Below are 12,218 nucleotides of genomic sequence, written 5' to 3' on the forward strand. Positions count from 1 at the left end.
ATGCACCACCTTGAATTGAGTCAGGCTGAGCCTACCGCCGACAGAGTGGACTCTATATAGAGCATCACTCCAGACCCCTCCTTCAAACTCCAGGCCCAACTCCTCCTCCTCCCACTTCCTTTTAATCTCATCCAACAGGACCTGCTCCGTCGATGCCAGCCGACCATAGGTTTCCGATATGCTCCCCATCAACCACCCAGAGGATTCTGTCCATCAACGAGGATGGGGGAAGAACCTTGTGCTCAAAGTCTCACACTGGTAGTACCAAAACTGGTTACCTCTTGGGAGCTTATACTTCTCCAGCCACTTCTCCATCAACAAACAAGTCACCAAACCGCTCCAACCCCTCCTCCCTCCAAGCTCTGAAGGAGGAATCCAAAAATATGGTTCCCACAGATTGGGGCCAACATTGACATAGCACCCAGTTTAAAGTGCCATCTAAATTGTCCCCATATTTTCAAAGTAGCCACCACCACTGGATTGGCAGTCCATTTCATTGCGGTAAATGGAAGGGCAACTGTGCCCAATGCTGTCAAACTGCTGCCTTTACAGTCGTTGGTCTCCATTCTTCCCACATGGACCCTATCCCTCTATACCACCCCCGCACCTTCTCAATGCTCGCCGTCCAGAGTAGTATAACAGGTAGGGCAACGCTAGGTCCCCTGATTGCTTATCAAAGAATACAGCACAGGAACAGGCCCTCCAGCTTCCCAAGCCTGTATCGGCCATGATACCAACCTTTGCCAAAACCCTCAGCACTTCCTTATGCCATATCCCTGCTTCCACAACCTGCCCTGGCAACGCGTTCCAGGCACTCACCACCCTCAGCGTAAAAAACCTGGCTCGCACATCTCCTCTAAACTTTGCCCCACAAACGATGGGCAGGATTCTCACCTACCCAGCGTGACGGGGGGTCCCGGCGTAGGGGAGTGGCGCCAACCACTCCGGGGTCGGGCCTCCCCAAAGGTGGGGAATTCTCCGCACCTTTGGGGGCTAGCCCCGTGCCGGAGCGGTTGGCACCAGAAGACTGCCGCAAGAAACCGCCGCCAGCGGCCTTTCAGGCCCGCCACCCGGCAGCGGGGTGGCCGAAAGGCTTTCGTCGGTCGGCACATGCGCCGGCGGTGCGGCCAGCTGCCGCTGACGTCACCACCGGCACATGCGCGATGTGGGTTTCTCTTCCACTTCCGCCATGGCGGAGCGGAGGAGAAAGAGTGCACCCAGGGCACTGGCCCGGAGTCTGAGCAGGGGGCCCCGATCGCGGGCCTGGCCACCATGGGGCACCACCCCCGGGGTCCGATCGCCCCGCGCCCCCCCCCCCCCCCCAGGATCCCGGTCACGCCGCCGATCCCGCCGCCACCAGAGGTGGTTCAAACCTCGGCGGCGGGAGAGGCCTCCCAGTGGCGGGACTTCGGCCCATCGAGGGCCGGAGAATCGCCGCAGGGGCCTCGCCATCGGAGTGGCGTGATTCCCACCCCCGCCACTTCCCGGGTGGCGGAGAATCTCTGCCACGGCGGGGGCGGGATTTTCGGCGGCCCCAGGCGATTCTCCGACACTGCTGGGGGTCGGAGAATTTCACCCCATGTCCCTCACTTTGCATATCTTGGGAAGCTATTAAACCCATAAAACTGACAGTGGTGCCCCAAGGAATCCAATGTGCTAGCTCAGCCTATGGAAAATAAATGGACTTGTGTTTGAAAATCGCTATACCATTACAACAATGAATGCACTTCAAAAGTACTTTATCGACACTGTGAAACATCTTGGAAGGCCCGGACTTTTAAAAGGCACTATATAAACAATCTTTGTGTCTGTCTGCTGTGGCAAATAGTATTCTAAAGTATCAACATTTATCTGCAGTAGGGGATTTTAATGTGGGTGGTGCTGTGATTAATATTGATAATGTTGGAACGTCCTGATCTGGTAATATTACCTCAATACACAATATTGTAATGTATTTTCCCATTTAAAATCAGCATCTGTGTCAACATGCAATTCTACACCAAAGGCACTAGAGGGCACTTTAGCATGCTATCTCAAATTGAAGATAAAAGGCAACCGGGTAATTTGTATTTATTAATTTCTTATATTAAACTACATACAATTTGAACTTGTATTTTTTAAATTTTAATTCTTTGCAATTAATATAATGGCTACAGTACAAATGGAAACCATTTGTCAAATGAGAGCTGGAGCTCTTCAGAAACAATCCAGCTCGAGCCGCCAAAAACACCTGGCAAACCCCCTTCAGAAAATTCTCCCGTTCTCTTCTCAAACCCATTATAGATAGAACAGTACAGCACAGAACAGGCCCTTCGGCCCTCGATGTTGTGTCGAGCAATGATCACCCTACTCAAACCCACATATCCACCCTATACCCGTAACCCAACAACCCCCCCCCCTCCCTTAACCTTACTTTTTAGGACACTATGGGCAATTTAGCATGGCCAATCCACCTAACCCGCACATCTTTGGACTGTGGGAGGAAACCGGAGCACCCGGAGGAAACCCACGCACACACGGGGAGGACGTGCAGACTCCGCACAGACAGTGACCCAGCCGGGAATCGAACCTGGGACCCTGGAGCTGTGAAGCATTTATGCTAACCACCATGCTACCGTGCGGCCCCATGATTTAACTCTGCCTCCACCAAACTCTTGACTGGACATTTCACCGCAACTACAAGCTGTGTGAAAATAACTTTCCTCATGTCACCTCTGCTTCTTTTGCCAATGAGAACAGTTTCTCCCTATCTATCCAGATCCCTAATGAAGGTTGGGGGGGGGGGGTTGCTGAAAGAAGGGAGCCCCAGCGTATGTGTTCACCTGGGAGATGGGTAATGCCCATGTTTGCGGGGGTGGCATTATCCATGGGTGGGGGGTGTGGGAGATCCACAAGCTCATCAGGGCATCATTTCAAAATGATGTCCCGATCTTTCAGAAGACGGTTTCATCAGCGAGTTCAGATCCCCACTGATGGAAACATTTCCTGAATGCTAGACCGGAGAGAAACTCCCAAAGTCCAAAAAACTGACTAAGTCTGGATCTCTTCCAAAAAAGCGGCAGGAAACACCTCGCCAAATTCTCCCAAAATGACATTTAGGGCGCGATTCTCTGGAAAAATGTTCATTTGTGGCAGGTTTTTCAGGGAGCTTCCCGCTGGTTTTGCCGGCTAGTTCCCACTGCTATTCACTGACACTAGTCACTTTTTCGGAGCCTGGGGAGTTTCTCACCGGTTTAGTGCGCACAGGGTGCGATTCTCCTGAAACATTTCTACGGGTGGTAGCGAGCAGGAATTGCCCAGAGCTTCACGGTGCTCGGCCCAGCGAGGCCTGCAACGCAATTCAACGTTAATTGGTCCACTCAGTGAGGCCTTGCGGGCTTCTCGCCGCAAATGAAGGTTCGCCAGCCCGATTCGCCGGGACTACGCTCGCCAGCCCCCACTAACAAGGTCGAGCAGCACTTCGGCTGTACTTGCTCAGCCAACCCCAGCCAGCTCACAACAATGGTGCCGAGGAGATCAGCCCCAAGATTCAGGGATTCTGACCTGGGGAGGCTACTAGACATAGTTGGAGGGATGACCCGTTCCCCAGAGGGTCCACGAGAGTCAGCCACAAGGCAGCCAGTGTTGCCTGGGATGCGGTGGCAGCAGCTGTGAGCTCAGGGAGTGTGATCAGGAGGACTGGCCAGCAGTGCTGTAAGAAGGTCAGTGACCTACACAGAGCAGCACGAGTGAGTAGACACCAACATTCCAACCCCCACCCCCAGGCGAGGCAGCAGTTGGAGGGCTGCTGGATCCCAGGACCCAGCTGGGTCCCAGCCTGATGCCGAGTCTGTGGTACAGAGTTACTTGGAGCTGATTGAGATGATAGCGTGCAGCCGGGACACACTGGGGGAGGTGTCAGTGTCACTCCAGCAGGTCCATAGCCGATTGGAGGAGTCTCAGTGGCTAAGGGCACAGGAGATGGCGCCAGCAATATGTGGCACTGAGGCCATCACTGCTAGGGTGCTGACCACAGTGGAGAGTCTAGTGCATGATGTCGGCACCATTAGTGAAGGTGTCCAAGGCGTCGCGCAGTTGGTGACAGCCATGACGGAGGGTCTCAGCAGAATGTCTCGTTCGGGGATGTCATCCAGTACTAGGCTGACCTTGATGAGATTCTGCAGGACACGTCCCGCTCTCAGATGGAAATGGCCAAGGTGCTGCGGAGCTTCTCCCAGTCGCAGGTGGGCATTGCCGAGACGCTACAGAGCATCTTCCAGTCACTGAGGAGCATCGCTGAGGGCGTCGACATGATGGTGCGGACCATGGGTGCACCGATCTCTAAGTGAGCTGTGGGTCCCCAGCTTGAAAGTATTGGCAGAGCGGGGGATATGATGGGCCAGGAGGTTACAGATTATTGTTGAGTACAATTCCATTGCTGCTGAAGACCCACAGCGCCTCATGGATGCCCAGCTTTGAGTTGTTGGATTAGTTAAAAATCTATCCCATTTGGGATGGGGACTGTGTGCTGATCACTCTTACCAATATTGTCATGGATAGATACATCTGTGACAGGTACATCTGTGACAGGTAGATTGGGAAGAGTGAGGTCAAGTATGTTTTTCTCTCTGTTGTAGGTAGGTTAGGAAGGGTAAGGTAAAGTAGGTTTTTCTCTCTGTTGGATCTTTTATGACCTGCTGCAGACAAGTCTAGCAGCTTTCAGGACTTGGGGAGCTTGGTCAGTAGTGGTACTACTGAGGCACTCTTGGTAATGGACAGGACGATGACCTGCGCTGTTGCCACCCTCAGTGCTTCTTCCAATTGGTGTTCAACATGGAGAAGTACTAATTTATCAGCTGGGGAGGGGGGCATCAGCAAGGTGTTTCCTTGCCAATGAGGCTTCGTGGCATGGAGTCAATGTTGAGGACTCCCAGGGAAATTCCCTCCTGACTGTATACCATTGTGCCACCATCTCGGTTGGGTCTTTCCTGTTTGTGGAATGATTAAATGACAAATCAGCGCTTTCCTGAGACTAGCTTTTAATTCCAGGTTTTAGTAAATTTAAATTCCACCAACTGTCGAGGTAGGATTTGAACTCATTCCCAGTGCATTAGTTTGAGCCTCTGGAATACCAGCTCAGTGATATTACCATGTCACCACTGCTTCCTCTAAACCGAGTATATTAACTCATCTAGTTTACTCTAATGTCAGCACACTGACCTCTTCCAGTTGTTTCCACTTCGAGTTCAAATTCTATTTTGTAATGTAGGTTTGTAATTTATACATCTCAAACGTTTGTGCTGACAATTAGTTGACTAGTTTGGACTTGTTTTGGGGAACAAAGGGGCAGGTTTTTCTCTGCTGTACCTGAAATCAAACTATAGCAGTGTATGGGGGAGGGGGCGGCGCAGGGATGTTAGCCTGCCAATCACGGGCACACCAAATTAAAATGATGGTGGATGTGCAGGGAGCGGGAAACTGGATGATTTCTCTGCTGTCCTTAAGTCCTGACTCCTGGTAAGACCAGAGGAGGAGAGCCAGTACTTGCTAGGGCAGGAATGAGGAGATGGCTCTGATGGAGGCATAGATTCATCCCAATCCCTGTGTATTTTTACTTTTTGGACACCATTGCCTGTTTAACATCGAATCCTTTTCCATTCCGTCCAGCATTGTAGCACCACTTAATATTTAACAAACTGGAAAGTGCAGAAGTAACATTTGAAAGTTTGGAGGTATACATCTGCAGAATAACTAGGTATTACTTAAACTCTTTGAATCCCGAATTATTACATGCCTCACCTGTCTTGATTAAGATCCACCACAGCAACATCATATCCAAAAGACGACGCCAGCCCTTCACCTTCCAGGACATACTCAGTTGTTAGGCTTCTCGTATCTTTCTCTTTCTTTAGGAAAACAACAGCTCCAGCATGGTTGGCTCTTGGTGCACCAGATACAAAGGTCAGTGTGTCTTGCGATGTGATTCCTTTACCTGAATCCAGCGAGAAACCTAACACAAAACAATGGGATCAGACTACATATCCTAATCAACAAGATAACCATGGATAAACAGTCAGCATTACAGAAAACAAGGATCTCCTATTGAAGAGTTTGGATGCGGGAGTTTGGAGTCAGGAGTTTCAGAGCTTAGTATTTGATTCCTAAAGGGAGCCGTGTGGCCATGTTGAGAAATAAATTGGGCTCGGCATCCATAGTTTTGGATGGAAAGCATGTCGGACGGCATCTTCTTACAGGCATCAGCTGCATGCAGTGAACGTCTACTGGTAGCACGCAGCACAGACAAAACATCCATTCCAACGTCAGCTCTGCAATTTTTCAACTCAATGGTTCAGCCAATGTTCTTCTTTAATATCACACAACTAAATACACATTAAGCAGCAGGAAAGGACTTTCAGCTTATTCCCTGGCTGATTGTGTCATGAATGCTGAGCTTTGCACGGTGATTATGTTTTAAACTATCTGTTAGGACCTCCTATGGGGACAGAACTTGTCATGCATCCGATTCCCATCCTATACCTCAGATTCTGAGCTATCCAGGTTACTAGGAGGTGGTGCTTCCTCCCGATTAGAGGAACTCCCCACAGGATATAAACCCCAACCTGAGAGCAGGTCGGGGTAGGTGGCCCTGTAGAGAGTGGAAAGGAGTGATTGCTATATCTAGTGTGAGAATAAAGCGATGTATATCCGGTCAGCCTGGCCTCTTGTGGAGTCTTTTGTCTCCCTCCACAACACTGGCGATGAAAATCAAATGGAACCGCTGTAGGCAGCAAGTGCTGAGAACTCAGATCGTTTTTCTTTTTTTTTTGTAAAACATTTTATTGAGATATTTGTGATTTTGTAACAATAACAGAAGAAACAATGTACATACAAATATAACCATAGTGCAAAGGCTGTCTTCCTCCCTCACAGGTCCCATCTTTCCTTCACTCTAATCTAAACTAAACCCACCCCGCTCCCCTCTGCTGACAGTTAATTTTCTCTAAATAAGTCGCCGAACGGCAGCCACTTCCGGACGAACCCTGACATTTGACCCTCTCAGGGCGAACTTGATTTTCTCCAGAGAAAGCTAGCCATGTCAGTGGGCCAGGTCTCTGACTTCGGGGCTTCGAGTCCCTCCAAGCTAATAGTATCCATCTCCGGGAAGCAAAGGCCAGAACATCTGCCTCTTTCTTCTCCTGGATTCCCGGATCCTCTGACACTCCGAAAATCGCCATCTCTGAACTCGGTGCCACCCTTGTTTTTAACACCGTAGACATGACATCCGCAAACCACTGCCAGAATCCCCTAAGCTTCGGGCATTCCCACAACATATGTACATGGTTTGCTGGTCCACCCGCACAACTTGCACACCCGTCTTCTATCCCAAAGAACCTGCTCATCCGGCTCACTGTCATGAGTGCCCGGTGAACTACCTTATATTGTATCAGGCTCAGCCTGGCACATGATGTGGACACGTTGACTCTATTCAACGCATCCGCCCAGAGACCATCCTCTATCTTCCCTCCTAACTCCTCTTCCCGTTTGCCGGCGTTGGACTGGGGTGAGCACAGTAAGAAGTCTTACAACACCAGGTTAAAGTCCAACAGGACTGTTTCAAACACTAGCTTTCGGAGCACTGCTCCTTCCTCAGGTGAATGATTCAGGTCAATGCTCTCCCACCCATACACTGAAAACTACCCTGTCCTGTATCCCCCTTGTTGGCAGGAGTGGGAAGGTTAAGACCAGCCTGCGTAGGAAGTCCCGCGCCTGCAGGTACCTAAACTGATTCCCTCCCGTCAAATCAAATTTCTCCTCCAAATCCCTCAGGCTGGGAAAGCTCCCCTCTATGAACAGATCTCCCATCCGCTCAATCCCTGCTCCCTGCCATCTCCGAAACCCTCCATCCAGCCTCCCCGGGGCAAACCGATGATTATTGCAGATTGGAGACTAAACCGATGCTCCCTCTGCTCCCACATATTTCCTCCATTGCCCCCAGACTCTCAGGGCCACCATCACCACAGGGCTGGCGGAGTACCGTTACCAATGCCCCCAAACTTGTGCCCTTACATGATGCCGCCTCTTTGATCTTTATATCGTCATTGTCTACAGGAATAGTGCCAGAAGACTGGAGGATAGCAAATGTTGTCCCCTTGGTCAAGAAGGGGAGTAGGGACAACCCCGGTAACTATAGACCAGTGAGCCTTACTTCTGTTGTGGGAAAAGTATTGGAAAGGTTTATAAGAGATAGGATGTATAATCATCTGGAAAGGAATAATTTGATTAGAGTTAACATGGTGTGTGAAGGGTAGGTCGTGCCTCACAAACCTTATTGAGTTCTTTGAGAAGGTGACCAAACAGGCGGACGAGGGTAAAGCAGTTGATGTGGTGTATATGGATTTCAGTAAAGCGTTTGATAACGTTCCCCACGGTAAGCTATTGCAGAAAATACGGAGACATGGGATTCAGGGTGATTTAGCAGTTTGGATCAGTAATTGGCTAGCTGGAAGAAGACAAAGGGTGGTGGTTGATGGGAAATGTTCAGCCTGGTGTTCAGTTACTAGTGGTGTACCACAAGGATCTGTTTTGGGGCCACTGCTGTTTGTCATTTTTATAAATGACCTGGAGGAGGGCGTAGAAGGATGGGTGAGTAAATTTGCGGATGACATTAAGTCGGTGGAGTTGTGCACAGTGCGGAAGGATGTTGCAGGTGATGAAGAGAAATAGATAAGCTGCAGAGATGGGCTGAGAAGTGGCAAATGGAGTTTAATGCAGAAAAGTGTGAGGTGATTCATTTTGGAAGGAGTAGCAGGAATACAGAGTACTGGGCTAATGGTAAGATTCTTGGTAGTGTGGATGAGCAGAGAGATCTCGGTGTCCATGTACATAGATCCCTGAAAGTTGCCACCCAGGGTGATAGGGTTGTTAAGAAAGCCTACGGTGTGTTAGCTTTTATTGGTAGAGGGATTGAGTTTCGGAGCCATGAGATCATGTTGCAGCTGTACAAAACTCTGGTGCGGCCTCATTTGGAGTATTGTGTGCAGTTCTGGTCGCCACATTATAGGAAGGGTGGAGAGGAGATTTACCAGAATGTTGCCTGGTATGGAGGGAAGATCTTATGAGGGAAGGCTGAGGGACTTGAGGCTGTTTTCGTTAGAGAGAAAAAGGTTAAGAGGTGACTTAATTGAGACATACAAGATGATCAGAGGATTAGATAGGGTGGACAGTGAGAGCCTTTTTCTTCGGATGGTGATGTCTAGCACGAGGGGACATAGCTTTAAATTGAGGGGAAATAGATATAGGACAGATGTCAGAGGTAGGTTCTTTACTCAGAGAGTAGTAAGGGTGTGGAATGCCCTGCCTGCAACAATAGTGGACTTCCAACATTAAGGGCTTTCAAATGGTCATTGGATAAACATATGGATGATAAGGGAATAGTGTAGATGGGCTTTAGATTGGTGCCACAGTTCGGTGCAACATCGTGGGCCGAAGGGCCTGTACTGCGCTGTAATGTTCTACTCGCTCCCACACCGGACCCCCCCCGCAAATTCCAAACTTGGGCAGCACGGTGGCCTAGTGGTTAGTACAACCGCCTCACGGCGCTGAGGTCCCAGGTTCGATCCCGGCTCTGGGTCACTGTCAGTGTGGAGTTTGCACATTCTCCCCATGTCTGCGTGGGTTTCACCCCCACAACCCAAAGATGTGCAGAGTAGGTGGATTGGCCACGCTAAATTGCCCCTTAATTGGAAAGTATAATTGGGTACTCTAAATTTTTTTTAAAACAGTCCAAACTTCACCTTCTTCTTGAAAAGAGTTGACTTTACTTGGTTGAATCCCGCTCTTCTGGCCACGTCTACGCTCAGGTCTTGGCAAATGCGCAGGATGCTATTCTCCCACTTACAGCTCCGTGTCTGCTTGGCCCGCCGTAGAATATGCTCCTTATCCAGGTACCTGTGCAATCTCACCACCATCGCCCTTGGGGGGTTACATGCACGCGGCTTCTTCGCTAGTGTTCTGTGTGCCCTGTCCACCTCCAAGGGTCGCGTGAACGTCCCATCCCCCATTAGCTTCTCGAGCATACCCGCTATATATGCCCCTACATCCGCTCCTTCAGACGCCTCCGGGAAGCCAATGATCCTCAAGTTCTGCCAGCGGGACCTATTCTCTAGATCCTCCACCTTCTTCTGGAGCCTTTTCTGCTGGTCTCTCAGCATCCCCACCTCCAACTCTATTGCCGTTTGTGTTCCTCGTGCTCCGTCAGTGCTTTCCCCACTTTCTGGATCGCCCGATCTTGGGCATCCAATCTCTGATCCAGCCGAGCAATGATTCCCTAATCAGGTCCAAGCATTCCTGTTTCTGCTTGGCGAAGCCCTCTTGGATTAACTTCATCAACTGCTCCGTCGACCACTGGATCATCGAGCCAGAACTCCACTCATCCGTCATGCTTTTTCCCAGTGCAGCTTCAACCCAGACCTTCTCTATTCACCTATTTCTTCCTTTGCGAGGACTCCTGGTCCGCCTATCCATGCACTGGTGTGGGACTCCTCCTCACGGTCGCGACCACTATTGATTTTTCAAGTAAAATCCAAGACAAAATTGGGGAAAAGGTCCAAAGGTCCGACCCGAGCGGGAGCCACCAAATGTGCGACCTACTCCTTCATGGCCACCACCGGAAGTCTCAGGCTGTTTTTCAAATACCTCAGGAGGCCGCTCTCCAGCCAACAAGGCAATGCATACAAAGGGAAACTGGAGCCTTTTGTCGCCAACTCGGATGATACAACCTTTTTTCGCACAAACGGCATCACAAATGACGATCGACAGGCCGTCACCTTACTGACCGCCGTAGGAGATCCTGATAAGGAACTTGACAGGTTGGATGGACTGCTGTTTGCCACGCTGCTCGGCCAGGAGGGCCGTCATAAATTATACTCCCCCCGATTATGGCACGATACCACTTTGAAGGAATACTTGATGCGCTTATGGAGAGTTGCTGCCCTCTGCCAGTTCAGAGCTGCCCTGGTAGAATCACTGTGGGATCGCTTTGTTTGCAGACTTCGGGCCTGGGAAATGCAGCGGAAGCTACTAGTGAAGACACCCCTGACCCTCGACAGTGCCGTCGACCGCGGACTCCAAGAACTCTAAGGCCTGGCAATCCTGAATATAGCGCGTCGTGAAGACAACTGGCCGATGACCACTGGAAGCGAGGGTGCCAGGAACGTCCCAGGGTGGAAATCACCCCAGGTCCCACAACGCCGCCGCAACGCGCCCCAGAGCAACCGTGGAGCTTTCCCCGACTCAGCGTTCCTGGATAGTGGGCGCCAGTATCGAGCGAGACACACCAGGAACGAAGCTCCTGATGATCCATGTGAGGACTATGTTCTGCGGCAATGAACCAGTCATCATCCATTCACATTCCTGGAAAACTTGGAAGCCGTGGTGCCACCGCTGCACTGCGTTACAGGCCCCAGAACGGCACCTATTCGGGTGACAATGCTGCTAAATGGACACCCCATCGAGATGAAACTGGACACGGGAGCGACAGTTTCTATCATCAGCTTTCACACATTTACCGCCATCCGGGTGGGTCTGCGGACGCTGGAACTTTGTTACACAGGGGCCGGACTGACCACGTATACTGGGGAGCCCTTAGAAATCAGAGGCATTACTCATGTGCCGTGGCATAAGGAGACCAGGCTGCGTGCCTAACATTAGTGGTAGTCCATGGCAACAGGTCTAGCCTATTGGGGCACGATCGGCTGCGTCAACTACGTTTGGATTGGCAACACGTTTGCCAGATGTACCCCCATGGACCGGATGGAGTGCTGTCCAAGTTCCCTTCGGCTTTTGCCAAAGGCCTCGGGACCATTCAAGGAGCAATGGCCATGATAAATGAGAAAGAGAATATCCAGCCCCAGATTTACGTGCCCACCCTGTGCCGTACGTACTTCGCGCCAAAGTAGACCGGGAATTGGACCGTTTGGAGCAGCTGGGGATTATTCGCCCTGTCCACTATGCCAATTGGGCCACACCCGTGTTGAAGCCAGACAGTCGGTGCAGCTCTGTGGGGATTAGAAGATGACCGTAAACCGGATATCCTTCCTTGATTGTTACCTGGTATCTCGGATCAAGGATCTCTATGCTCGGCTCAGCAGAGGAAAAACATTCACTAAGCTGGACATGAGCCATGTGTACTTGCAGCTGGTGCTCAAGCCACGTTCCCAGAAATATGTGACGATCAATAC

At 50.6% G+C, this 12,218-nt stretch overlaps 1 protein-coding gene across 2 annotated transcripts in view; it reads right to left on the minus strand.

The window, feature by feature from the left end:
* LOC119961903 (integrin alpha-6-like) overlaps positions 1-12,218 on the minus strand; it is a 134,473-nt gene that overhangs the window by 54,647 nt on the left and 67,608 nt on the right. For both annotated transcript variants that reach the window (XM_038789413.1, XM_038789412.1), the window contains exon 6: positions 5,779-5,989. In XM_038789413.1, the coding sequence (XP_038645341.1) occupies positions 5,779-5,989 (211 nt within the window). The remainder of the gene's footprint in view (positions 1-5,778; positions 5,990-12,218) is intronic.

This window comes from Scyliorhinus canicula, chromosome 2 (assembly GCF_902713615.1).
Source record: "Scyliorhinus canicula chromosome 2, sScyCan1.1, whole genome shotgun sequence".
Classification (NCBI taxonomy): domain Eukaryota; kingdom Metazoa; phylum Chordata; class Chondrichthyes; order Carcharhiniformes; family Scyliorhinidae; genus Scyliorhinus; species Scyliorhinus canicula.